The following is a 27,365-nucleotide window of genomic DNA, read 5'->3' on the forward strand; positions in this document are numbered from 1 at the left end:
CCAAAGACCCGCGAGTTCCAGCAGCGGCTACCTCCAGCCTTGGCCCCTCTTCTCCGCCTTGGCTCCTCCTCCTCTTCGGCCTTCGAACTCTGGCTTCCTCTACAGCCACGACTCAGGCCATGCCAGCGCTAGCTCTCCGGAGCCAATATCGCTGATGGGCCCTCGAACTCTGCCTTCCTCTACAGGCACGACTCGGGCAACAAGCCCTCGAGTCTATCTTCCTCTACAGGTAGACTCAGGCAACTGGTTGTCGCCCGCCACCTTCGACACTTTCGAGACCTCCAACCTCCAACACCACCAACACCACCAACACCACCAACACCTTCGCCAACGTCCACCACCTTCGACACCTCCGATAACTTCGACACTTCAGACATTTCCGACACCATGGACGGGATCTAGATAGACTTTTTAGCTTAGAAAAAAGAGAAAAAATACTCTTATAAACATTTAATTGCATGAGCCGTGCTGTTGATCTAGGTGACAAATGTGGCGCACATCGATGTGAAGCTTCTTCAGTTTGATTGTCTTCCCGGGCCATCTGCCAGGTGGTCCTATACCTCCCACGTGCCTCCTTTCCGTTGTCATCCAGACAGATAAGTGCATCAGGTAACACTGCCATCAGTGGATCTCAATAAGTTCTTTCAGCAAGTTGACAGAGGAACTTTTACTATTATTACTACTGCGGCGGCGCATGACCTGTACTTCGCGCTCGCTCTATCCATCAGATATACAAGACTCTCGAATGTATGTATGCTGCAGAAGCTGTGAGTGTGTACGCGCGGTGCCAAGCTTTACGCGCGATTCTACGATGATATCGGCCGTTTCCATGAGGTCGACACTTGTTATGCCAACCTCTCATCTAATTCAAATGTCTTGACTCCATTATCCATGTATGATGCAAGGCTTGATCCACAAACACCTCCCCATCCTCCTCTCCCTCCTTACGTACAAGATTATTGGGTATCGACGAATTTCGTTACCAGTTGCAGAACATAAAGTAATGGTTGATGAAGAAGTTGTAAACGTTGATAATGATGAGTGGCAGTGGGTGGTACGACGTGAAACCGTTAAGAAGGCGCCAGGTGACAACACCGACCATAGCACCAGTAACGACAAGAGTCCAGAGAATGCACAGAATTCGCATGTTGCGATACTTGTTGCTCTTGTGGGCCTTGGCGTCACCAGAAGCTGCCCAGAGGAGTTCAATGTTGAAGAGGCGATCCTTGATGGCGGTGAGGTAGGCGTAGCTCTGGATTGTCACCACATGCTGTACGTTGAAGCCGTACTTAGCCTTCGCCCATACGCGCATGAGAATAACACCGTAGAGAATCGAGGGAATGGCAAAGGCAAGGTTCCAGAACTTGAACCATTCAGGACGGATGGCAAGCAGAAGAGTACCTGCGATCGGGGCCAGGAAGATGTTAAGCGAGACGGCAGAGTAGTAGAGGAAACCTGGAATGTTAGCTGTGAATGATTGGTGATTGTGAGAATGAGACTTACCAGAGAGGTAGCAGATCTTCTGCATGAGGGTGAGGTTTGAAACCCAGAAGTGACCGTTGGTCAACAGCGTGGTAGATCCACGGGCCCAACGCATTTGCTGGGAGAAGAAGGCTCGAGGGGAATTGGGGCAGACACCAGTGGCAAGGCAGAGAGGGATGTACTTGACCTTCCAGCCACGATCAACAGCGCCGAAACTACACAACGTCAGCCCTGTTCACGATTGCTCGCATCGCCGAACTTACCCAGTATGGACATCCTCGGAGAATCCAATCTCGGCCGTTCCGCCAACCTCAACCAGAGCCTCGCGACGGTAGAGAGCGTTGCTTCCAACACAGATTGATGCTCCCCACTTGTTGCGGTTGACCTGAACGACACGATAGAACAGCTCCTGTGTGGCACCGGCACCTTGCTCAACCCAGGTCTGGTCATCGGTGACTCGGAAGTACTGAGGGCTCTGGACCAAGGCCGTCTTATCGTCGCCCAGGTGTTCCACAATCAGTTCCTTCACGAAATCGGGGCGGGGGCAGAAGTCTGCGTCGAAGATGGCAAAGAAGTCACCATTAGTGCGTGCGAAAGTCCATCTCAAGTTGCCGGCCTTGCGGAGGCGGGGCCGATCGTCGCGAACGGAGTAGTTGAAGCCGTACTGTTCGGCAAGAACCCGAACAGTAAGGGAAGCGCTGTCATCCATGACGTGCACTTGAAGCTTGGAGGCTGGCCAGTCAATGTTTACAATGTGCTTGTAAGTGTTCTCCAGGATCTCGAGAGGCTCGGAGCAGCAAGGCAGGAAGATGTCCACAGTTGGCGCGTTCTCCTCGGTAATGGGGAAGCGTTCCACCAGTTCCAGGTGACCCTTGTAGTCCCAGTCCTTTCCAATGATACCGACGGCATACGAGATCAACAGGTAGATGCACATGGCACCTGCGAAAACACCGTACCAGTAGAAAGCCGGGGCAGATAGCGCAAATAACCACATACCAGCGCCGAGCGAAAGGAACGAAAACACGCCAAAGACGTAGAGTAGAATGCGGTTGGTGTGAACGTAGGTGAGCTTCTCTGTGTCGTTAGGACAGACAGGCAGCACCAAAGGTGGCTCCTCCTTGGGGCAGTAGGTCGCGCGGAAGCGGTTGTACAGACGCTTGGGGAATGACTCGCCCGTAGATGGCGGGAGGGCTGTCGTGTGCTTCTCGTTGGCCTTCTCCGGGTCGGAAACGACGGGCGGCACATGGTTGGCTTCAATGTCTGTGTCTGACGACGAGTGCTGGTGGCCTTTTTCGTTGTAGACCTCTCGCGCCAAAGGCGAAGGCTCCTGTTTCACGGTCAGCCGGAGTCCCTTCCGTAGCTCGGGTGGCAGCGAGGATATGTGAAGACTTACGATGTCAGGTCGGCTAAGGCGGTGATGGGAGGAGTCTGCCCAGCTGGTTCTTTGGCCTGATCTTTGCGGGGTGTCTGTGGGAGATGGACCATTGATGGCATTCTGACAGGAATCAGTCTCTGCTTTGTCGGGTTTGGGATCGTCGCATGAGGATGTTGTAAACATACCACAGTGAAGGTGGAATCGCTGGCCAGAGAAGCGACAGCGCTGGAATCGTTGTCGGTATCGAAAGGGTTCGAAGCAAAGGGATTATTCGGGGGCGTCAGGCCCGAGTCGGGGGAACCTCCCCGGGGAGTGAGAGGACGCGACATTATGGTATTAGTGGTGGTGACCTGGAATCCAACAGAGAAGATTCGTCAAACGGTCGTGTGGAGGATAGCGAGAGAAAGTTTCCGTTGACGGGAGCACGAAGGCGCCAGAGGAGGAAACAAGTCAAACAAAAATGGCTTTCAAGTTGTCGACGGTCTCTTCCGTGACGTTGACCTTGGACGGCGGACGGGGTGAAGGGCGTCTGGATAGCGAGAGCGGGGAAGGTAAACCGAGACAAGAAGCAAAAGAAAATCCCAAAAATCAGCGAACGTCGTCAAAGCGAGTGACTAGAGACGTGTATGGTGTTTTGAAAAAATGGTGTCCAGCCTCGTGGAGCGTGGAGCTAGCGTAGCGAGTGTAAGGCGGCGAGAGCAAGCAACGATGGCAGCGTGTGCGCGCGTACCTAGGATACGCAGGTGCAATCTTGAGCTAACGGCCAGCCTCTGCGAGCAACGATGGACAGAGGCAGGAAAGGTTTTGTTAGAGGCAAGCTACCAGGGATCCGTATCTTAGCTGGCGGAGGGGGGGAGGAGAGGAGGAGGAGGAGGAGGAGGAGGAGGTGGTGGTGGGAGGCGGAGGGGCGTGGACGAGAAACAAAACGAATGTCGATGGTGAAGGAGTCATGGGCAGACAAAAAGCAGGACCCAAAGTCAAGGTGAGAAGGAACGGGGTGAGTGTGGTGAATCTGAGGCAGACAGACCAGGGCAGGTAGGTACCTTCCCATGTGGCAGGTGGTGGGAGATGGGAGAGGAAGGCACGCCCGCAGTCACAAACATCACACAGCAACAGGCGATGCAGAGACAAGGCAGGCGCAAGTGAGTCGTCCGTCTGGCGTCTGTCACCAATGGGAAGGTGCGGCCGTCGTCTGCAAGGATAGATACGGTCGGTACGGAGCCGAACACGGGCTCATCCTCTACGGATACTCTACTTGGGTAAGTCGTGTGGTTCTCTCCAGAGAGGCGTCGCCCGCCTCTATTCGTTGAATATTGCCCGGGCAATGCTACATGGGATGGACTTTTCCTGCCCCTGCCATGGAATTCAGGAAAGCCCACTCAGATCATGGGCAACAGACGTGAACTGGGTCACCGGGATGCGGCGATTGGGTAGCAGCATGGGGGGCAAGAAGTGCAGATGGATGGTGGCCTGCATTTTTCTTAGTCTCGTACTCCTTGACCATGAACGAGTAGGTAGAAAGAGAATCAGAGCGTTCGTGACATCAGTGCCAAGATTAAGTCAGATTGCCTGCGCGGACGAACTCCACAGATGGAGGATGCGAGGTTCCCATGAAGCTGCAGATGGTCTAAGGCAGGCAGGCAGGCAGGCAGGGATGGGCTCACACCGTTGGGGGCACCAGGTAGGAGTAGTGCTCGCGGGATACCTTGCCCATGGTACTGTGAGACGGAGAAAGACGACGGTGACAGTTCGACCAGGGGAGGAGTGAGACGGAGAAGAACAAAAGGACCAAGACAGGGGAACGGCAACGATAGGTGAGATTCAGCATCAGAACAACCGCTCGATGCCTTGAGGTGGAGGCGCCAACGCCGCATCCGCATCGCTTTGCCTCAGTGGCAGTGGCAGACAGATACGGTAAATATTCCTAATAATAACCAGGGCGAGAAGGCAGGTACCGACACGGTACATACGGAAACATGCGAGATACTGAGAGAAGCAAGCCAGCTGGAGGAATAAGGTACTTCGGAGGCGGACTTGGCCGCAAGGTGAGGTGGACAACCGCCATGAAAAGGGGCAGGGAAACGAAAAACGCCACAAGCATCATCGTAACTGCCGGGGCAACAACAGGGCCCGTTTGTTGGCTTTTTCGAAAGTTTGGATTTGCGCAGGTGAAAGAAGATGGGAACTTCAAATTAGCGCATGCGCGGCACATTGAAAAAAAGGTGCAAGAAAGAGCCGCCAAGTAGCGGGATTCTTGGGGGTGGAGGGCGACGGGAAGTGGAAGTGGATGTCACTTTTTGACAGGGCAGGCAGGGGCGGGGAGCCGTTTGTTAGTCTCGGCCGCCGGGGCCTGCCCAGACCTGGGAGGGAAAGACGACAGGCGACAGCAGGAAGGTGCATCCATTCCCTCCTGCCTGCATCGCACTTGCAATTGAATTGCAGCAGCTCCTGCAGCCACGACGCCGCCTCATCTAGTCCTTCCCGGATTGCAGCTGCACCCCCACTCTTTCTCTCCTACAGCGGGCGGGTGCGATGTGATGTTATTGCCATCAGTCAGGCTCTTCCTTCCTTCATCACCTTCACCTTGATCACAGCAGAACGGAAAGAACAAAGTGCCCCAGTACGTACCTCTTACACTAACAGCGGGAGCAGGTAGGCAGGGGCGGGTGGTGTCAGTCGGGCAGGTGCGAGGTCCTAATCAAATTATGTCGTCTTTCTTCCCTTCTAACTTTTCTTCTGTAGTTTGCCGCCTGGAGGCGTACCTTATTAACTACTATATAACTCTTATAGGGAATAATTGAGGGCTAGGATAGTTTATAGAGAAACCTCTATAGCTACTTATAGGGGTATATAAAGAGAGCATAAATTACTTTAATTATAAAGAGTAGATATCTCCCTCTTTATATTATTATAACTTATTATACTAAAATACTAAAGTAATATTATATTTACTATTTCTATAACTATTTTAAGAGTAATAATAGCCTTACTTAGCTTATTAAAGAAAAAGAAAATAATATTTATAAGTTTTAAAGTAAATACTTTTTTCTTTAGAACTATAATAAATTTAAAGAAGTATTATTCTTCTATTACTTATTAGTATATATTATCCTCTACTAATATAGTTATAATAATCTATCTCTTCTTAAAATATTTAATAAATTTAAAGATATTACTAAAGTATTTAAAAATAATAAAATAATTAATAATTAGTATTATAAAATAAACTAGTTAAACTATTTAAAATAAAAGAGTTTATTAGTAGAACTTAAAGTAGTACTATAGTTTAATAGAGTAGTAGTTAATAAGGGTAATTAGATATATAGGGAGTAGTTAGAGTAAAGAGGACCTCTTATATATCTCTAGTTATATAAAAATTCACAAAAGAATTCTTCATAAAATGAAATCATGCCGTCCTGCTGCTATTATGACCCCTGCTCTGATTGGCGAATGGGAAATCATGTCGTCTCCTATTCGCTAATCAGAGCAGGGGTCATGATAGCAGCAGGACGGGCAGTCCTGAACTTCCTCCTGACTCTCCTAGATCCTGCTCGCTGCCTCGGCCTCATCTCTGTCATGATGCTCAAAATCTCCAATGTCAGCCTGCCTCGCACTCCTTAAACCCGATCTGGACTGGCCGTGAGGCTCGAGTCAGCAATAGCGGCGGTTCTTATCTGATGGGTTCGGTGGGAATCCTGCCTTCAACACCGCGCTAAATCGGACCCTCCCAGCCACCAGCAGATCCCACCACCAACGGGTTCGACCACATTTCAACGACCCGACGAGACAAAGACGCTGGCTTCTCGAATGTACCGTTTTCCGTCGTCCTGGCTGGTGGCTTGTCTCGCCTTGATACCAGACTTCATTTACGCGCGGCCAGCAAACATGGCTAGACCAAAGGACAAGACACAGAATTCCAGTCTTGAATCTCGCCAAAGCAGCAGCGCCTCCTCCACGGCACATGCGAAATAACGTCAATGATGCAGAATGTTTCACCAGCGGGCAAACGCGCCGAACAATAGAACAGCGGAAGTGGACCCAAACAGAAGACATCAGGTCTAGACTCCAAACGATCCAAGCAGCAAGTTGCGACCCAGGTTGAAAACGGTTTTTCTCAGCTGGCCGTTCCGACTCCCACCTCACTAACGAACAATGGTCGCCTTTTAGCCCGCTCCCAGAGGAACCTAAGGTAATAAGCGTAACCTTGACAGCCTCCACCAGATAGGCTATTTCGACATCCCCATTCGTTGGCGCGTGTCTTCTTGGCCAATTCCTTGTTTTTGCTTCCTTTTTTTCCACGCCGCGTTGCTCTGCTCGACTGCCTTGCCGCCGTCCCGCCTCCGCCGGACATCGCTGACGAACATGTCTCTCTAGTTTTCTCGGCAAGGCCATGATGACGCCGCCAGAGTCTGGCATAGAGGCCTTCAGCTCGACAAGGACACCCAAAGGCTCCATTTCGACTCAGAATGCAGCGATCACTGGCCCCGGCGGGCCTGCCGGACGGTTTCTACCGTCGATCCCAAGAGCACCGCCGTCTCTGGGCCGATGACCGCAGCCCATGGTCGAACCAACCATGTCACCATGGCGAGATTTCCCTCTGCATCGACTTTTCATCCCCGACAATATCCCTGCTCCTCCGCAACCCCGGCCGAACCCAACGAAAAAGCCTCCTCTCCACCGTTACGCGCCAAAAATCAACGACGATGCCCACTCACCTTGCTGATCCGGTTTTTCTATGCCGAGACAATCGCTGCGAAATGGCGACCGGGCCACTCCCTGCCTCGTGTTCGAATTCCCGCCTCCCGCTCACTTACACGCCAAGACAACGACATGCATCCAACGGAGCGCCATATGCTCGACCACGGCACAGTCTATCTCTCATCAGCAGAACCACTTATCAAAGGATCGTGGTCGCAGATCATTGGGGACTTTTTGGCTCTGAAGATCCGAGAGAAAAAGTGGTTCTACCGTGATAAAAGGAAGAACCGCAGCGGAAGGAAGATTACCCTGACGGATGTCCGACAAAAGCACGCAAGAGATTTAAATGACCTCTTCATCTCGGCTCTGTTCCTGACAGGCTCAACGGCACGGCAGCGGCAAAAGTCTCTTGGTTTCCGCCTCCATCCGACGAGTCCGTGATGGGCATGTCTCCTCCTCTGTGGCCGTGTGCTTGGCCTTCTCGGTATGGCGGCACGCGCGCCAAGGCGCCAATACGAAGCCGTCTCGCCAGATAAGCACCTTGTTCTTCGACGACTTTTTCCACGCCATTGATTTTCTATCGAACGGGTGTGGATAATGGAAATACACACAGACTCATGGGCACCTTCGGAGCGGGACATCAGAGCTAACCCAGCCTGCTTCGAGACTATTGTCCGGCGTGTCGATCTCGATGACAACAGGCCGCTGGATGCCCTTTTCCCTCTCCTGCGGGTGGCCTCCCCCTCGAGGTGGTAGGTACCTGCCCCCAATCCCGCTCCGCCCTCCTACCCGCCTCGGACGCCAACCGTTCCGCCAAGACTCGTGTAAGCTCCGGGGACCTGTTCCTTCGTGAGATGTGTGGGAGCACTGCAGCAGCACACCACACCACCAGCAGAGATTGCCAGACACACCAAAGCCATTAGGCAGACCACTTGTAAACCACGGTCACAGCACGGGAATTGAGGCTCACCCAGCGATTGCCCAGGCTACCGTCTATGGTGTCTTGGAAATATGCAACACCGTATGCAGCCTGCGGGAATCGCAGCAATAATGCACAGAGTATGCCCGTTGGACCCCGAGTAGAAATATGTAGACGTCATGACAGCGACGTTGGATGGCAAGCTGGCGAGGCTATTGATGCCCGTGTCGGACAGCCAGCCACCTCCGCCTATACGTGGCTGACATTGTCTCTCCCACACCAAACGTGTGTTGGCGTTGATCTCGTCGTGGCTGGGGGCTTGGGCAACGCGTATTCTGTGAGACAGGCTTCATCGGTATGCAGATTCACATGCTAGCTGAGACTTGTGTTCCACGTCGTGGCCGAAGACAAAGAATTCAAGTGACAGGTCTCAACGGGAGGCCGCCATCGCAAAATCAAAGGGACTTCTAAGCTGCAAACTTGCGCGGGGTGGTTGGCAGGGTCCTGATCAACGATCTTGCATCGGAGAGGGTCACATGGTGCCATACTCCAGGTACATGATTTCTGCGGACCGCCATATCGTGATGGATGTTCAGGGTGCTCAAAGTAGTCTAGTCACTGTTGATCCGCGCATGCAAGGCTGACCTGACCCAACGGTCTTCGTGAATGCGCTGGTTGGTTTTCAGCCCTGTTCGTGTGGTGATGATGTGTGTTATTATTATGTTAAGTCGGGGCCAGTAGAGCCCGGCTATCGTCTACCTAGACATTAAAACGGCCGTATCCATGATATCATCTAAAATAACCCAGCGAGCATGAGAAGAGCAGGCGCAGCCAGGAGCCAGGCGCTCAGCGTCACCACGCCAGCGGCATCCTCGCTGTCGCCGGAGCCAGAGTCGCCGTTGTCGAGCTCCATCTTGAAGTTGGCCGCGCTGAAGGTGGTGTTGTCTTCGGAGTGCCAGGCCTCAGAGCCGAATTCGACGAGGCCGAGCCACGACTCCTTGTCAATCTCGCCAGAGTTGAGAACGTAGTCGAAGAGGGGCTTGACGTCCTCGTCGAACTCGTTCACGTCGGAGCCGTCGCGGGTGACCCAGGTGAAGACCTTTTGGTCGCGCTGGTTGGTGTCGTACCAGAGGGAGCTAATTTCCAGTGGTCAGCGTCACATGTGATGCAAAATGATCAAGGAGAAAACTCACAATTCGGTCGATCCGAGGGTAATGTTGGTCAGGATGGAGTCGCCCATCAGCGGGTACGGGTTGCCGACCTTGCCCAGCCAGATCATGATCTCGGCCTCAGCGTCGACGGGGTTGTACGTCCTGCTCTTGTTCTTGTCGACGAAGAAGTCCCAGGCGGCGTTGGCGACGACGCCGCTGAGGTTCGCCTTGCTGTCCTCCCAGGCGGAGGTGGAGAAGTCGCGCGAGGCGGAGGAGCCTGGGTTGCCGGCGGTCATGGTCCAGCTGGTGGCGAGGCGGAAGGTCTTGATGGCGTCGAGGCGGGTGGGCAGCTTGGTCGAGTTGAAGCGGACGTGGGGGAAGGAGTGGACGTTTTCGGGGTTCTCATCCCAGGACCAGGTTGCGTCGAAGGCTGGTGTTGCTTGGTCGATCTGGAGGGCCGTGTTAGTCGGGGGTTTTCAGGAGCAGGGCGGAGAGGACTCCGGGAGGGCGATTGTGACTTACGGAGACGCATTGGAAGCCATCGCCAACGGGCGCCCAGGCGTTTGACTGGACTTTGGTCTATAGTCAGCGCGGGCGCATTAGAGGAGGGGACGGGGGGTGTGGTGTGAATCTCACGATGTGTTCGGCCACCGGAGAACAGAAGGGAGGGGAGCGGGTCGTCTTACAGATGTAGTTGGTGTCTTCACTTGTGAACTTGTCCTTGCCGCAGACCGTCGCGTCGTATGCGAGCGCGGTCTTGAAGGCAGCGAGGCCGGCCGCGGCGAGCAATGCGTTTCTCATCACGGCGTTTGCAGCTACCGCGGAGCAGATTGTATAAGATCAATGAGGGGCAGAACTGGGGAGAGGTGTTTGTGTGTTTGCTTTCGACCTCGACTGTGTTGGACGGCAGTAATGTAGGGAGAGAACACACGAGAGGTCCCGAAAACAAATTCGAGAAATGAGAAAACGATGATGTCGCTGGAGTGAATGACAATCCGGGGGAGGAGCAGGTGAGAGAGAGCAAGCGCGTAGCCAGCCGGGCCTGGACCAGAGTGAGAAAGGTCAGGAACCAGGGTCGCTGAGGGCAGGGGTCCGGTAGATGGAATGGGAATGGAAGAGATAGATACGTACCTAGAGCACCTTCTCCGATACCTATTGGGAGACAGGAGAAAAATGAAATAAAATAAAAACAAAAATGGGCAGCAGCGATACAGACTGAGGTCAGCCTGCAGATTCAGCTTGGCTGCCCCCGCTGCCTGCTGCTGCTGCTGTGTTGGCCAGGCTTGGTCGAGGGCGCGACCTGCAGTTCTTGGTTTCCTTGGTTCCTTGGTTGGCACTAACACCGGATGGGAGGCTTACCTAATCCGGAGCTGCTGCCCGATGGCCGGGGGAAGGACCGGTCTGGGATTGCTGTTGGGTGTGAGGCGGCATGGCGATTCTCAGGTCCAGTAGAAGTAATGTTTAAGATATTGACTTACGGCTATCTATATGTCTGCCATGGAACCTATCGCTACCTGATCTCGTTCTGAAAAGATGAGCTTGAACAGGCATTAGTGACACCGCCAGTGGCCGGTGACGTATGAAGACGACCGATATCCACAGCTTTGGATGATGACCGAGCGGATTTATTTCAAGTCCTTCCCGAATGAGATTTGAGATATTGAGTTCGTGTCCAGGATACGTTCTGTATCCATTAAAACCTGGTCATACTGCTTCACTGAGATACACCAAGCTGCAATACTGAACATTAGTGAGCTAGTTCGCAAATACCGTTTTGTAACTTAGCCGGCATCCGCATTTCGAAAGGTGAACCTATGTATTGACAGTTTATCTCACTGTCAAGTAACAACTGTATGGATGCCCAAGTGGTAAGCTCTTCGAGATAAAAAGCTCAGGCTTAGTCAAGTTCAGGTGCAGTGCCTAGTTCATCGTCATCGTTATTTTCCTTGAGAGGAAGGATATGGCTGGTGAATGTGACGCCCAATCATAATAACATGCTGCCACACACCTGAAGCTGCTGACGCAAGACATGGAATACAAATAATAACCCTCACTTCCAGAGGAAAGTATAGGTTGTGGGTGAAGATGAGCCTTGAAGATGGGCAGCTCCCACCACCTACCTAGTAGAAGAGGCTGATTTCGGTAGTCCTCCCCTATGAGATCAAGATTGTAACCCAGAAGCCTTAGTGATAACTAGAATAGTTATTAAAATTATTGCATAGCACGTAGACTCAACAAGAAGAATATGTATCAATCCTAAACACAGTGGTGAGGATGAAGACGGCGGCCGCGAGCAACTGGGGGCAGACCCTTCAGTATTATTTCACGAACACTCACTTTCATCCACAGCAGGACCGGACAATTATCAAGATATTGAAAATATCATGAAGCTCTGCATGAAATTAAGGGTCTCGTTGTGGAACTGCATTCCAGAAGCTATCTGCAAGAGACGCAGAGTAATGTGAAAGGGTTTATAAAATCCCATCATCGGCAACATACTTGATCTCACGATATAACGTCACATTCAGGTCAAATGAGTCTATTGAATTTTGAGCCTGCTTTACTAATGCCCTCAAAGCTCCCATACTCCTCTGCCATCAATACTCGTTCAACACAGCTAGTTCACCACTCGTCTACAGGCTACAAAGCGTCTCAGAACCAACGCAACATCAAACCCACCTCAGATCCCTTAACCAAACTTTCCATCTCAGTCACCTCATGCTCTCATACTCGTAAATCCATCATTCAACAAAACCCAAAGTAAAGCACTCTCATTCTACGGCCACACAGGTTCCCCATACAGCAAGAAAATCGGGTACACCGGGTCCAGAAAACCACCACAACCTCCGAACTCCCACATCACGAACGAACCATCGGAGAGGAAATAACGGTTACCAGATAAACATGCAGTTTCGTAAAGTGGCATGGAGATACCCTTTAAGCGTAACTGACTCCGACGCACGCTCGTCGACGGGAGTGCAGGAGGGCGGAGGTTGCATGCAGCTGTCATGAGCTAAAATTGACCAACCCTCTCAATGAAGCCCGGGGACTCATGACAATAGCCACAACAACAGCAAACCACCAGATCCTCGGGCAGTGCACAACTCACTTATACACCTTCACTTCTCTCTCAATGATCCATTATAACACTTACCTCCCATCAATTCACCATTCAAAAACATAAACCTATCATCTCTCCCCAGAACCACTGAATTAAACTCATAACCATAAACCGCAAGCCGCGCTACAGACCGGCCCAGACCGCCCTGACTAATCCCACCGGTAAGTCCCCCTAACTGCGCCGGGCGAGTCATACACCCAGCGCCCATCGCTTAAGGCAGTCCAACGGGCCCTCGCACCTCTCGGCCACCGCCGAAGTTCAGCTCTCGTAACCCGTAACGACCCCAAAACAGAAGGGGGCAGAATTTTTGGGCAGTGGTTGAGGCACATTTTCAGAGGGCGAGAGGGGGAGGAGAAACAATAGGGCGCGCCCCCAGAACCAACAAATTCTCGTATTTGCGCCGCAGCTACATAATCGCGGCCGTCGCCCCCTCGTTTCTCGTCTCAACCTGTTTTCCTCCTCTTCTTCTGCGGCGGAGTAAGCGACGATGACCTCGTAAGGAGGATACGATACGGCGATGTGTGGGAGAGTGACAGAGGGAAGACAGTCATCATCCCATCCCACCATCACTCACCACCACCACTACCAACACCAACACCCACTACAAGGAGAGAGACACACAGCAAACATTGAACCCTGAATTTCCACCCAGCACATGGGAAGACCCCCTTTTTTTCGCCTTGTTTTCCCTCGTCCGAAGACCGCGACTGGCCACACAACCACGCACCAAGACAACACCAAGGCTTGGGTGACAATCCAACAATGGGACCAACAGGAGGGAGCCGACTTTCCAAGACTCCAATCGCCCTACTGTCGATGAGCACCTAAGCGACACGAGGTTGGGAAGCAAAGCAAAAAAAAAGGGGGGATGATTCTCTGGGCAAAGTGCCGCCGTACCCGACCCTTCTCGCCAAAAGGTCGTTCGTGGATGCAGCCAACATCTTCCAGCGAACGGGAAGGATCAAATTGCAACCAGCATCGCGAAGCGTGACCGAGTGAGATCGGCCACCTGCGCCTGAAAAGGGTTTGGGCCCAGGGGTGAAGAGGCGGATAAACGAAATATCAGAGAATTTTTCTCTGATGAGCCTGCTGGTTGGGGGAAAGAAGACGCGCGATGGGCTTCACAGACACGGCGACGCATCGGCGTTAAAACACTACCGACCCGACCGACCGATTGATAATGACAGCACAGCAGGCCGAACGAACGACAAGCCAGACCGGCCCAGACCAAACCTGAACAGGCGTATTCCAGCGAGACGCTCGGCATAACTCGCAACACCCCACGGAGACCAAAGGCAAAGAGGTGAAAGCGAGCGGCTCCCAACCCCCCTCCCTCTCTTCTCGAATCCGAAGTCCTTTTCTCCAGTGCCCACGATCCACCTCGCCGAGCCTGTAATCAACGAGGCGTCGTCAGCAGTGACAGGGGTCGAGGCTGGTCCGGGTGGGAACCTGCGTCTCTCCGCTCTTGGTGCCAGCTTGGCGGTCCGCTGGCTGCACCAGGTTCTGGAGGCGAAAAGGTACCTCTTTTTTGCCCTGCCGTACAATCTGCATCCGATCCGTACACCACAGCGGCTGGACGGTGAGTACTTGTGTGTATGTCTGTGTGTGTGTGTGCATGTGTCTCCCTCCCTTCCACCGCATATTGACATCTCGCACGCTCTCCGTGTTTGATGTACCCTTCATCAGCTCAGCTCTCGGGACGAACAGCACGAGCTGCTTGCTTCTTCCCTCTTGGCATGGCTTACCGCCGCGCCGTGTAGCTATCGCACAGTCTGGCCATTCCTCCACGGCAGCTTCGGCTACTAGCGAGCAGGCCAGAACTTGACAGCTCCAACAAACATGAACAGACAGACAGAGAGCGAGCCAAGACCCCCTGTCTAGCGGAGAATAACGGTTCCCTTCACCGTACCGGCGCCAAGGTTCAGCGTCGAAAAAGAAGGTCGAGAGCAGACTTCGATCCCGCCTGCCACACACCTTATCGATCTAACGGGGATCTCCTCGTCAGCGAAACGGACTCGTCCGGATCGATATCCACAGCAATATTTTTGCCCTCTGCAATTGAGTTTCCCGATTGGGTGCACACAAAAGCACGTCAGTGGATGGGGGGCAGAACTGAGTTTCATCTCTGGCTGTGACGGACGGCAGTGCTGATGTGCTGTGTCTGTTCCTGTGTCTGTGTCTGTGGCTGGCGGTTCCTCCGATTTCCCTCTGTGCTGATGAGTGACACTTGCCCCTGCGCAGCATATGTCAATGAGCTGCTGAGTGAGACCTCTCTGTGGCCTCTGTATTCGTGCAAAGGTAAAGTTCTGTCTCTCGCCCACGCTGCCGCTCGTTCCCTAGACTCAGCCTACGCATTATGCTGCTGTGTGGGACAAGACCGAGCCAACAGGCACGCTCTGTGGCGTCCCCGCGCTGCGGCAATTGTTCAATGGTCTCGCCAGCGTGGTCAAGCATGTCTCGTGCCTGAAGATCGCGCGGCGTCTTTGCTTCTCTCTGCTAGCCCTGCAGTGTGCATGGCGTCAGCAGGGAACGGTGTGGTTTTGCCGTCGCGCCACCATTCTCCCATCCTGTCGCCTCAACTAATATGTGCGAGACGGTTAGGCTCAAGGAGCCTCATAACTCATATCAATCTGTTTTTTTGCCCCTCCGATGCATCGACGCATCTGGCTCGCTCGCCTCGGCTGAATGTCCGGGGTCACCTTCAGAGTGTGCGGTTCGTGGCGCCGTTTTACAGACTGTGCATATCCCTGAGAGTGTTATCGATTGGAGGCTCAGAATTGGTCCAGCTCGAGGCGATCAGCTTCAATTGACCACTGGACGTTTCTCATCCGGGGGTACTATGTAGAGCAGTTGAAGTAAGGTACCTCCAAAAGGCCAAGCTGATATTGTGATTGCACCCGTAATGAGGTCCCCGTCCAAACCCCCGTCCCTCATCTCCTGGATTCCGCCACTCCGATGGAGGAGGAAGGCGGGAGGAGAGGGGTGGAGGCTTTGTGGTGGGAGGGAGGAGGCAAGGAGGGCGACTCGAGAGTGGTTCGTGAGCTTCGTGTCTCAGCTCACCAATCCCGTCCGCCGGCGCGAGGAGCATCCCCTGGAACGGGCGCCTATTCAGCCTCTGAGTGGCCATGATAGGGCATTACCGGCAGTCGTCCGTAGCACTATGGATGAGGCTTCCGCTGGCTTGGAGGCTTCCATTGTCAGGCGGCTGAGGGTCAGCAGGGTCGGGATGACCCCTCTGCGGGCTGTATGGGTAAAACACCGCAGTAAACGGATGATGGCGATCAGCGAGCGTGTCAGGCAGATCTCCAGTCCACTACCTTAATTCTGAGGCGCTGGAGACAAGCCAAAGGCTGATGAGACGAGGGCAAGGTAGGCACAGTATGCGAGCGGTACGAGTACACGACGGCAGTATGCGGGCCACCGTGTTGAGCACCGTCTTTTGTATCCCTTGTCTTTTTCCTGTTTGCAGGTGCCGTATCTGACGACGAGCAGGCCACGCGGGAATTTGTTACGGGTACGTTGTGGTCCGTGGTGTCGATGACGATAATGAAGCCGAAGAAAGAGGGTGGATATGAGCGGGCGGCGGGAGGGGCCAGCGGAAGAACAACGCACAGAACACGAGTAGGATCCAACGACGGGCATGTAGCCAAGGCCTCGTGAGAGATGAGGCCGACCGACGTGCGCGGGGTGAGTTTCCTTGGCCTTGCTGGGGACCCGGGACCACACGATTACCGACCAGCGCATACAATGGACAGCTTGCGGCGGCGGTGGGGTCTGGTCGGGTCGGTATTGGTATTAGCCATGCGGACTCGCAGAGAACGAGTCGTTAGGTCGTGATGGTGGAGTGATGAGCAGTGGCACTTCCTGAGCGAGACGGATAAAGTCAATAGACGTGATAGCCGACCAGACTGTGTTTGGGCAAGTTCATGTTGGTATCAATCTGCCTTCCTCAACTGACACTGACTTGACATTGGCGTTAACAAAACATGGCAGGTGAGCTTGTCGGAGGCGGTTTAAGCTTGTGGACTTGGCTCCGGATCAGCGTGTCTCACACCTCTTGCTCATGTTCCTTCTTTCCCCTTGCCTCTCTAGTTTCTTCTGATGTGCTCCTTGTCCTGCAGCAGCAGCAGAAGCAGCAGCTCGGGCACCAATGCACCGCTGGAACATACAGGCCCTTGCCTCTGCGGCGGCTTTAAGAATAAGCGCTGTCTCGCAAAGGTCTTCTGATGCAGAGACATTTCGCTGAGGAAGTCGAGAACCCTCTCGGATGATGTCACAGAAGGCCAGATAGCACAGGCGGGCAGGCTAAGACAGAACGAGACCCCTTGCTGCCAGGCCTGCCATGCTGACGCTGCCTTGCTAGCGCCAATTTGGTGATTGCTTGCTGGGACACGGCAGCGGTAGCGACGAGAGGCCGACGACGGTACCGAGGATACGTACATGCAGAGCCTAAGTACACGTACAGAAACAAGTACAACATTGAACACGCCGTGTTGTTGTGTGTCCCCAGCAGCATGTTGCAGCAGTCTTCTTACAGGAGTAGTGTATCCGTAACTGCCGCTAAATTCCACGCTTCCTGCTGAGCTTGAGCTTAGTTTGGCAGGCACTGTGCTCTGTCCCTGTAAAGAAGCCCCAATCTCCAATCTCCAAGTCTCCAATGTTGTGCGGTGGTACATGCTCCGGCACCGGTGACGGCTGATGGAGACATGTACCATGCCATGACCCCCCAACAACGGACGGGGCACCAAGAGAGAAGGCAATATCACGGCTGGGACTGCTGGAGCCACTGTGAATTTGGGGAAACTGGAGCCCAGCGGGAGGAACATGTCGTGTAATGTGAGTGCAGTGTGAGGTACTTGCAGACTTGTAGCAGTCGCAGTTGGGGTGCTATGCTGCCGTCCCGCCGGTCCGTTTTGAATTTTGGCTGCGTTTTTCCCCTCGCCGTCATTTTCTTTTTCATTTTGGAAACATGGGACCGCGTAATGGAAGTCTTGTCATTAGTCAATTAGCTGCACGTTTGGGGCCAGATTTACACCGCAGGTTTGACGCCTTTGATAGTCGGTGGTATCGAACCAGCCTTTTCCATCCATCTGCAGCAGCATGCAACTTCATGATGATGATGAAAAGGCAGTACTCTGTAGGGCCAAACAGGTATTACCGGCAGATGCAACGAGGCGTTCCACCCCTTTGCAAGCAGCACAGAATGATCATCGCCAGACCCCCCAAAAGCCAAGCTCGACTTCAGGGACCGGACCAAGCCCTTCCCGTCGTTCGTCCTACACTCAGGCCCTGAGCCCCTCGACTTCAAAACGGAGGACACGCAACTCCTCCCTTCCACGCCATCCTCATTGTACGTGATGCTGCAAGTGTCCGGGGCATCCCGCCATCGTCGCAGGAGCCGCAGCCATCCGGAGCCCCCCGCGTGTGTGTTCTTTTTTTTTTTTTCGTCTGCCCTGCCCTGCCCAGTGGCCACAGCGTACGATGCTGTCGCCTGGTGTCTGTGACTGTACCTGACGATAGATGACAGCCGCAATGTATGTATGTACTTTGATATCCAGCTGCAGTACATGCATGCGTGCCTATCGGCTGCCATCCCTGGGCTCATTCTTTTTTATTTTTGACAATTCATCCTTCCGTGCTGCTACTGATGCAAGGCAAAGAAAAAGAAGGTGTGCTGGGTTCGACACGGCTGCCGTACCGAGTGCCAAGCTTCAGGCGGTGGAAACGTTGCCGTGCGATAAGGCCAAGAGTCTCCAAGGCAAAAGGTGCGCACATCGCAAATCACCGAGGCGGCTGCTCTTGCATTTCGTCTTTTTCTTCCCGAGATACGTACCGAACACATTGCAGTTGCACTTTTGTTTCTTTCTTTTGGCTTCTTCCTTCCACATGGCCAAGTACCTGCCTGCCTGATTGTTCCATGCCTACATGTCTGGGTAAGAACATCTCACCTTCGTGTATCTCCGTACTGTTTCCTTGAGTCTGTCATCAACACAAGGCAGGCAAGGCATTGAAGGCAGGCTTTCCTCAGTCATCAGGAGTCGCCGTCACCGTCAGTCAGTCACTGCCACGCAGCAGTTGCAAGCTGTATGGATGCATGGAGTATCCGTCAGATACCTCACCTCACATTAAATGACTGCCCATCTCCTTAGTCCCTGAGACATAGGTTTTTCTAGCCCGCCCCACAGTACCTGCAAAAAAAAGCCACTAAATTACAACCAGTCAGCACTACTAGTACAAGTACTTCTCTTTTACTGTTAAAACCATACTTTTTAAGTACTAAGTACTTCTAATTAGACTTAGCAACACTTACCTATTTTTTTAAACCTATTAGAGACGTCTATATACTAATAATATAAGGATTAATCCTACTACTACTACTACTATAACCTATAATTACCCCTTACTTTATACGTTAAAAAATCTACTAAAATTCACTATAATAAATTAACTAATTAAATTACTTAATCTATATAACTCTAAAGTTAACTATTATGATAAATTTAAGCTGTTTAACCCTCTAATTAAGCTTTTTCATAATCCTATTAGTATTAGCATTATTAATAACTCCTTCTAGCTTATTAGTGCTTAGCTAATAGTTAATATACTGCTTATTATGCTAGCTAGTAAGATTAACTAGTAGAAGAAGCATTATACGCCTAATAACCCCTCTCTAGCTATATAATTTAGTAATAATTATATATATTATAACCTTATTAACTTAATGCTTCTATATAGCTACTGCTATAAAGATATAATACCTCTTAGGCTATTACTACTACTGCTGCTAGAAGAGTCTCTATCCTTCTAAAAAATAGTCTTAGAGGCCTAATAATATTAACTCTATATACTATATAATAAAACCCCTCTTAAGATATAAGAGAACTTCCTACCTCTTATTAAGGCTTTCTAATATACTATATAGACTAACTATAAGTTAGAACTATATTAATAAGAAGCCTTCTAATATAGTAGTATTAATAAAACTACTAGAAACCTTACTTAAGCTAGTAAGACCTTATAGGCTACTTATAAAGCTAAGATATATATATTTCTTAGCATATTTATCTATATAACTATCTATTATAAATAACGCCTTACTAACTATTAGGTTAAAGGTAAATACTTACCTAATTATAAGATTAACTGCTAGATCTTAAGGGACTAATTTTATTAGCTATACTAATACTTCTATACTTATAACCTTAATATTAAGGCTTAAAAAAGCTATTAACTAATAATCTATAAGAAGGTTGCTAACTAGAGCAATTAGGTATAAGTAATAGCTACTTACTTCTAGACGCTAAGGTGTACCTTTACTATTAATAAGAGTATAATTTATTACTAAGGCTATTACTCTAATAAGTAATATATATCTAATAAGCTTATCCCTATAAGGTTTAAGATATAGGTTATTAGTAAAGCTAAGTATTTTTTACGCTAAGCCTAGCATATAAATCATAGACTAATAATTACACCTCTTATATATAACTAACCTATTAAATACCTACTCTTAGATACTAAAGCTCTTATAGTATAACTTACCCTCTAAGTGCTACTACCTTCTAGTAAGTAGTAGTACTACCTATTTATTAATAACTTATTTACTTTACTTAACTTATTTTAATACTTATGCTACTATAATATTATTATTATAAGCACCTACTACTTTAACTCTAATATTAATAAAACTCTTATTAAGCTTAAGTAATCTAATAATAATAGTAAATATATCCTATAAGGTATTATTTACCTTAAATTAATAGATAATAGTATAGTTAACTAGCTACTTTTTAAGGATAGATTACTAATACTAATAGCTACTATTAGCTTTTATAGCTATAAATATACTTAGCCTAAAGTTAGAAAGAGGCTATTAAGTAGTACTACCTATTTTAGAATATCTTAAGTACCTTTTAAAACTACTAATCTTATTACTAGTAATATAGAGATTATCTATATAAAGCTTCTACCTTTCCTACTTATATATTATAAATATAACTAGTATATAAATACTATTAATATTAGTAATTAGTATTAAGCTTCTAGCGCCTATAGTAGATATATATGCTATAGTAGCTCCTAAGTACTTAGATTTAACTTTATCCTACCTATTATAATTACTAATGTTTACTTATTATTTAGAGAGGCTTTTTTTAATACCTCTAAATAAAGTAATAACTTAACTAATATATATTAAACCTAAAATTAGTTTTAATAGAAGCTATTTAAAAAGATTATTATAAAGTATAAGTAAGAAGTAGTTATAGCTTAATCTTCTATAATAATATTAAAACTACCTTCTAGCTATATAAACTATACTAAATTAATACTACTAAAGAAGAAAGCTTATATCTAATACTTAATAAGGTTTTAGAAGAAGGTCCTTAGTAAGAGTACTACTAATGCTTAGTATAAGGACTATAAGATAAAGTTCTACTATAAAGATTATAGTATAGCTTTCTATAGAAAAGCTAAGTATTAGTAGGGGTACTATAATAGCTAGAAAGCTTAGATAATATACTATATTTAGTATAACTCTAATTTATATCTATCACCTCTAATTAGACTCCTCGCCAGCCTAATCCACACTACAAACGTCTTTTTCAGATATACTGTGGGCACCAAGGGCATAATCTAACTAGCTGCCACTCGCAGTTAGGAAAAAACCCATGTCTCAGGGACTAAGGAGATATGACTTTCACTATTCTGGGAGTGGAAAAGCCCATCAACCCGGACCCAGTCCCAGTCCCAGTCCCAGTCCTCAGTTCCTGGCCACCACCCCCCGGCCGTTCCCTCTCCCCTGTCCTGGTTCCCTCTTTCCCAATGATCGAGTCTCTGTGGCCAACTGGTCTGGTCTCTGGGATCACTGGCGATGGGATGCGAATTGCTCCTCCCCTCCTGCTTCGTCGAACAAGGATCTGATGCCCATGGCTATGCCTATCTCCTTCTCTCTCCATGCCATGCGCCCTCATTCTCACCCGCCCGTCCAATCCACTTGCGTTCCCCGTCCCATCCTGTCCACTGCCCATCCCATCCTAAACCATCCCATCCCGTCCCCCCGTCTCCTTTCCCACCGTCCAATTCAGCGGTCCCAGGCCCGCAACCCACAGTATCTGCTCCGTACACTGAATAAGGTACTTACTCTCTTACAGAGTACTTTACTGCGTGCTATTCGTAGTACTACAGCGATACGGTAGGTGCACTCTGCAAAGCGCCGAGTGCACCGTCGAGAAGGAGGGACGCAGGCAAAAATAAGGAAAGCCAAGACCTTGAGGATATATCAAGAAAGAGCCCCTGTGGCCCTGCCAGCTCTCTCCCACTCCCAGCCCGCTTCGTTGCTTGCTGTTACCCGCGTGTACTCGTCTAGACGTCCACCAGCTTGCTGCTTTTGCTACTATCCCGTCACCTTCGTTGGAGATTGAATGGTTCCCCGGGTTCAATAAACCTGCCGCTCGCTCCACGCATCCCTCCTGAACTGTTCTTCTTTTTTTGCCCACCTTTCAGGCGCATCAATCAACAACACTTTAAACCCAGACATCCCGCCCTTCCCTTCGAATTCACCTCGGGCGCGCAAGACACTGATCTCACCTCTCCGGCCGCATCGCTCGCTACCCTCCAGCTCCAGATCCAGATCAGCATCTACAACCTCTTACAACGGGCGCCACCTCCATGTGAACCCGGTTTGAGCGTTAGTGTCACTGTTCAATCCCACTTTCGCTCCCACGTCTACTACATTGGCTGTACCGCGTCTTACGTCTACATACGCCAATACGTACAATACCCGCCGCACCCACTCTCCCGATTCCCGCCCAGTCCAGTGAATTTGCTCCGGCCGTCACTCACGTCCCTCAATTCACCAGAGCGAGAGACCCCGTCTGAGAAGCCACTTTAAAAAGGAAGCAAAGATCGATTGCCAAGCCAAGCAAGGGAAATCAGCTCCTCGACTTTTCAGAAACCCGTCTCGCTTTTTTCTCTCTCTTCCTGAACCCCCCCCTCCCCTCTCAGGCATCGACCAGGGATTCAGACCAGACCGGTTTCTCCTCCTATCCGCAACACACCTGGTCCGCAGGACTTCATCAATCCCCAGCACCAGCTCTCCACACTCAAAAAGGCCACTCTCGCCGCCTCAAATAGACAGCACAACCACCCAACGTCAATCATCATTCCGCTCGTTTCACTTAGACCGGAATATCCGCCCGCACACCTGGCTTTCTAGTCCCAAACAACATCGACGTCTACACAAAAGCCTCTCTAATCCACCGGTTTCCTCTTCGGAAACACAAAATCAACAACACACCACCGCCGCCTCGTCTCGCACACAACGCCAGTCGTTACCATCAGACATTCGGGAAACACAACCCGTTTGCCCTTTGCATTCGCCAACGGCTCTGACCAGCAGAGCTAGTTAATCGATGGCTGCCAGCTTCGCGCGCGCAGGCCTCGTTACCGCAGATTCGTCTTCAACCATCGGCAGCATGGTTTCCCAATCACCCGCCGACGGCACCCCGGGCCACTCTGATGCCGGCTCGGGCACCGGCACTCCCAACTCTTCTCCTCCCGCCTCCAGACCTCGCAGCCCTGAGCTGAAGAATGCGACGACGAGCTCTGCCGACCTCGAGCCTCTTCCTCCCATGGACGTCAAGAACATCTGCTTCGTTGGTGCTGGTTTTGTTGGTAAGTAACGCACGGGTGGCAGCTGTCAGCTTCACTCTCCTTTCTTTTGCCCTAACATGACTCTCGTCGACCCTCCATCCTGGCTACGCTGGGTCCTTGCACACAAGGACTGCTCTGCATCTACAGCGCATCTCCAGTGGCTGTAGTCATCATCATGAGCTTTGCGAGTCTGAACCGCGAGCAGCCGCGCCAGCGACTTACACACGCAGCCGCTTCTACGTCGTCAAATCGACAACTCGTATTCGACTGAGTCAAGATCGAGCTAACCACATTCGCAGGTGGCCCAACTGCTGCTCTGGTAGCTCTCCACAACCCCGACCTGACTGTCAACGTTGTCGACCTCAACTCCGACCGCATTGCTGCGTGGAACTCTCCTCACCTTCCCATCCACGAGGCCGGCCTCCCGAAGATTGTTCGCATTGCCCGCGATGGCACCAACGAGACGACCGCCTTCCTCCCCGCCATTGGCAAGTCCCTTAAGCTCGGCTCCCGCAAGCCCAACCTTGTTTTCACCACCGACGTTCAGCGCTGCATTGGCGAGGCCGATATTGTCCTCATTTGCGTCAACACGCCCACCAAGACGTACGGTCTCGGAGCTGGCTACACCGCCGATCTGAGCGCTCTCGAGGGTGCCAGCGAGACCGTGGCCAAGTACGCTAGACCCGGCGCTGTTATTGTCGAGAAGAGCACCGTTCCTACGGGAACTGCCCGCATGATCAAGGAGATTGTAAGTACACCGGTGATGACATGAGCAAGTTGCTTTTCCCACGTGCGATCGTAATGGGCGCCAGTCAGCCCCTTGCGGCACAGCATTCGGATTTCCCCCCACAAGCCGGGTTCTCGGGACAGAGCCGCAAGGGAGCACGATGCAGGAAAGTTTGGGGCAGTGACTAATTCCGGAACAGATGGCCCAATACCAGCCCGATGCCGAATTCGAGATTGTCTCCAACCCCGAGTTCCTTGCCGAGGGAACGGCCGTTCGCGACCTCATGCACCCCGACCGCATGCTCATCGGCAGCTCTACGACTCCTGCTGGCATTCGTGCTGCCAACGCTCTGAAGGGCGTCTACGCTTCCTGGGTTCCCGAGTCCAAGATTCTGACCGTGAACACCTGGTCCAGCGAGCTGACGAAGCTGGTTGCCAACGCTATGCTGGCTCAGCGTATCAGCAGCATCAACAGCATCAGTGCCCTTTGCGAAGAGCTCGGTGCCGATGTCTCGGAGATCAGTCAGGGTATTGGCGCTGACTCTCGCCTGGGCAAGAAGTTCCTCCACGCTGGTGTCGGTTTTGGTGGCTCTTGCTTTGAGAAGGATATCCTCAACTTGACCTACATGGCTCGCACTCTTCACTTGGACACCGTTGCCGACTACTGGATGGGCGTCCTTGATATCAACAAGTACCAGCGTGAGCGCTTCGCTCAGAAGGTCCACCGCGCTCTGAACGGCAACCTCCGCGGCAAGAAGGTCGCCATTCTTGGTTTCGCTTTCAAGGAGAACACCAACGACACCCGCAACAGCATTGCTGTCCACATTATTGCGGAGCTCGCCCACGAGATGCCCAGCGAGATCGCCATCTTCGACCCCGGTTGTGACCCCGTCGAGGTCATGGATGAGGTTCGCCACTCTATCAAGGACCAGCGCGTTCTGGATCGCGTCAAGGTCCGTTCCACGTGGCGCGAGACTGTCCACGGCTCCAGTGCCATGTGCATTCTGACCCCTTGGTACCACTTCCGCTACCCCAAGAAGGCCCAGGCTTCTGCTCGCCGCTCTTCCATGTGGAGCAGCAACGAGGCTTCCAAGGAGGAGGCTGCTACCTTCATCAAGGAGGCGCCCTTGTCTGAGATGGACGTCGTCGAGCTTGAGAAGTTCGTCTCTCGCGGAGCCTCGCACACACCGGTCGACCCCCTCAAGCGCATGAAGCCCGAGAACGCCTGCCCTGAAAACTGCAAGGGCTGCAACTTTGACGCCGCGAGCGAAGACCTCGGCGACCCCATCGACTGGGAGTGGACCGCCTCTGTCATGAAGCGCCCTCGCCTTGTGCTTGACGGACGTAACGTCGTCTCCGGACCCGAGCTTGAGAAGCTGGGCTTCACAGTACAGGGCATCGGCAAGGGACTCGTCATCTGAGCTCTAGCTCGCGTGGAGTCACTGCCTACGGATCAAGAGAAGCGGAGTCGGGAGCGACATGGGAGATGCTTTGCATGTTTACAAGCATTCACGGCCGCACGTACATTAAATGAGTACTATGCTGCACAGTAAGGCGTTCAGGAAAGGGCAACGGGCAATGGGCGGCGTACATTATTATTTCTTCATGTCTAGGGAACCGACTTTTGGATTCCCTAGACCATTCGCTTTCACTTCCCCACGCTGGAGAAACATTTTGGGTCTAGCCACCTTTGTAATTCTGGCCTTTACACAAAAACTGCCGAGAGGTAGAGCAGGAAAGCTTTCGCTGATACTGGGATAAATATACCCAACATACATGTTCTAAAAACTCTGAACACGGACTTTTGAAAGTGATGAAGAACGATTGTGACTAACGACGTACGTGAAGCCATCACCAACCAAGGTAAGCCGTAAAAACATGTTTTTTTTTCGCATCCGTCACCACAGCTCAGTCAGCAACCAACGATGACCAGCTCGACGAGGATCTCCTGTCGGCAATTCTCTCGCCGAGCCACAGCAAATCCACTCTGGCCTGCCGCGGGGTGATTGCGCGTCACGCCCCCGTCGCAGACTGTGCGGGCTTTTGACAAACGGACGGTCCCCTGTTGCGGTGGCCAAGGTGTGGTAATTTATCTGAAGTTGGATGAGGGTGGGGACGTTGCCCAACTCTATTTGAATAAACTCGGGTGTGACAATTTCGCAACGGTGGTCCAGGGTCCCACTCTCGAAGGAACAACAGTGAATACGCGGGATTTTGGGGGATTGGATTCCTGGAAAAATGTTTTGTTCTTCATCCGAAGGGGATGGATGATGGGTTTTAGGGGCGAATTGGGAGGACCGATGGTGAATTGGGGGAATTGAAGGATGGATGACGATGATCTCTTTGGGGTGGTTTGTTTCAATCTGGATGGGTGTATGTGATTGATTAGATTTTTTTTTTTTTAGTGGTGTAGCGGTAGTAAAACGGCGGCTCATTTCGATTTCAATTTGCGCGGTTGTTACAGACGGAGGCTCCTCGACTCCGGTTAGATGCTCCGACGGGTTCCTATTGGCGGGCATGATTCGATCGCAAGATATTGGGTCGGATTGGGGGGCCCATGGTGCCATGTTTGTGGTCCTATTTGGGCCTTTTTTTTTTTCGCGTTTTATCTACATTTTCTCTTTTGTTCATCTGGTCGCTACGTCATTATGCCTGATGTCGCGACTTTTCTTTCTCGTTCCCCCTGGGGTGAGTGCGCCAAGTACAGCGGACCGAAAAAGCTTGGCCTGATTTTAGCCCCTGAGCGAAGGTCCTTTGGCTCCGTTCTGGAGTTTTTTCCTATGGGGGGAGCCACTGGAAAGGGTTTGTATGTAACGGAAATCCACCGTCTCGAACGACTGTGAGACCCTGAAGGGGACGTTTCTGTTGTATGGCGGCGAAGGGTGTGCAGATGAGATCGTGATATGCCGAGGTGTGGATTGTTTGGAGTGAGCGAGGCGGCTCCGCTGGGACCCGGTTGGAGAAAGGGACAGGTCTAGATTCCTGTGCGATGCGCGTCTGGAACTTCTCTACGATGGAGAATGGGAGGAAAAGGGGGTTTGGGGTTGGCCGAGTCGGGACCGGGGTTCACTTTGTGGGAGCCTGGCCGGTCGACGGATGGGCGGAAGGCGGCGTTCGGGGCCGGGTGGTCGGGTGAGGCGCCGGATAACACGGAACGGGAAGGGGAGGCGTGATGACGAGGCCTTTTGGTGTAGTTAGCGGTATCGCACCGGGCTCGGGACAGGAGTGCCGGATGGGAGG

The 27,365-nt window shown here is 51.3% G+C and overlaps 3 protein-coding genes across 3 annotated transcripts; 1 reads left to right on the top strand and 2 right to left on the bottom strand.

Annotated features, from left to right (window-relative positions):
• Positions 1-979: 979 nt before the first annotated feature.
• CGCS363_v007335 (Cellulose synthase catalytic subunit) lies at positions 980-3,186 on the bottom strand (the record flags this gene model as incomplete). Its single annotated transcript, XM_036639184.1, has 5 exons — positions 980-1,455; positions 1,504-1,697; positions 1,746-2,809; positions 2,876-2,977; positions 3,043-3,186. The coding sequence occupies 5 exons, from the start codon at positions 3,184-3,186 to the stop codon at positions 980-982; spliced, it is 1,980 nt and encodes a 659-aa protein (XP_036495754.1).
• Positions 3,187-9,267: 6,081 nt separating this feature from the next.
• On the bottom strand, positions 9,268-10,426 carry cel12A (Endoglucanase cel12A; the record flags this gene model as incomplete). The annotated part of the gene is made up of 4 exons (XM_036639185.1): positions 9,268-9,610; positions 9,668-10,074; positions 10,148-10,197; positions 10,312-10,426. The coding sequence occupies 4 exons, from the start codon at positions 10,424-10,426 to the stop codon at positions 9,268-9,270; spliced, it is 915 nt and encodes a 304-aa protein (XP_036495757.1).
• Positions 10,427-23,158: 12,732 nt separating this feature from the next.
• Positions 23,159-25,546, top strand: sqv-4 (UDP-glucose 6-dehydrogenase; the record flags this gene model as incomplete). The annotated part of the gene is made up of 3 exons (XM_036639186.1): positions 23,159-23,420; positions 23,699-24,147; positions 24,326-25,546. The coding sequence occupies 3 exons, from the start codon at positions 23,159-23,161 to the stop codon at positions 25,544-25,546; spliced, it is 1,932 nt and encodes a 643-aa protein (XP_036495756.1).
• Between the last annotated feature and the right edge of the window lie 1,819 nt (positions 25,547-27,365).

Source organism: Colletotrichum siamense, assembly GCF_013390195.1.
Source record: "Colletotrichum siamense strain Cg363 chromosome Unknown KSG_Cg363_contig04, whole genome shotgun sequence".
Taxonomy (NCBI): domain Eukaryota; kingdom Fungi; phylum Ascomycota; class Sordariomycetes; order Glomerellales; family Glomerellaceae; genus Colletotrichum; species Colletotrichum siamense.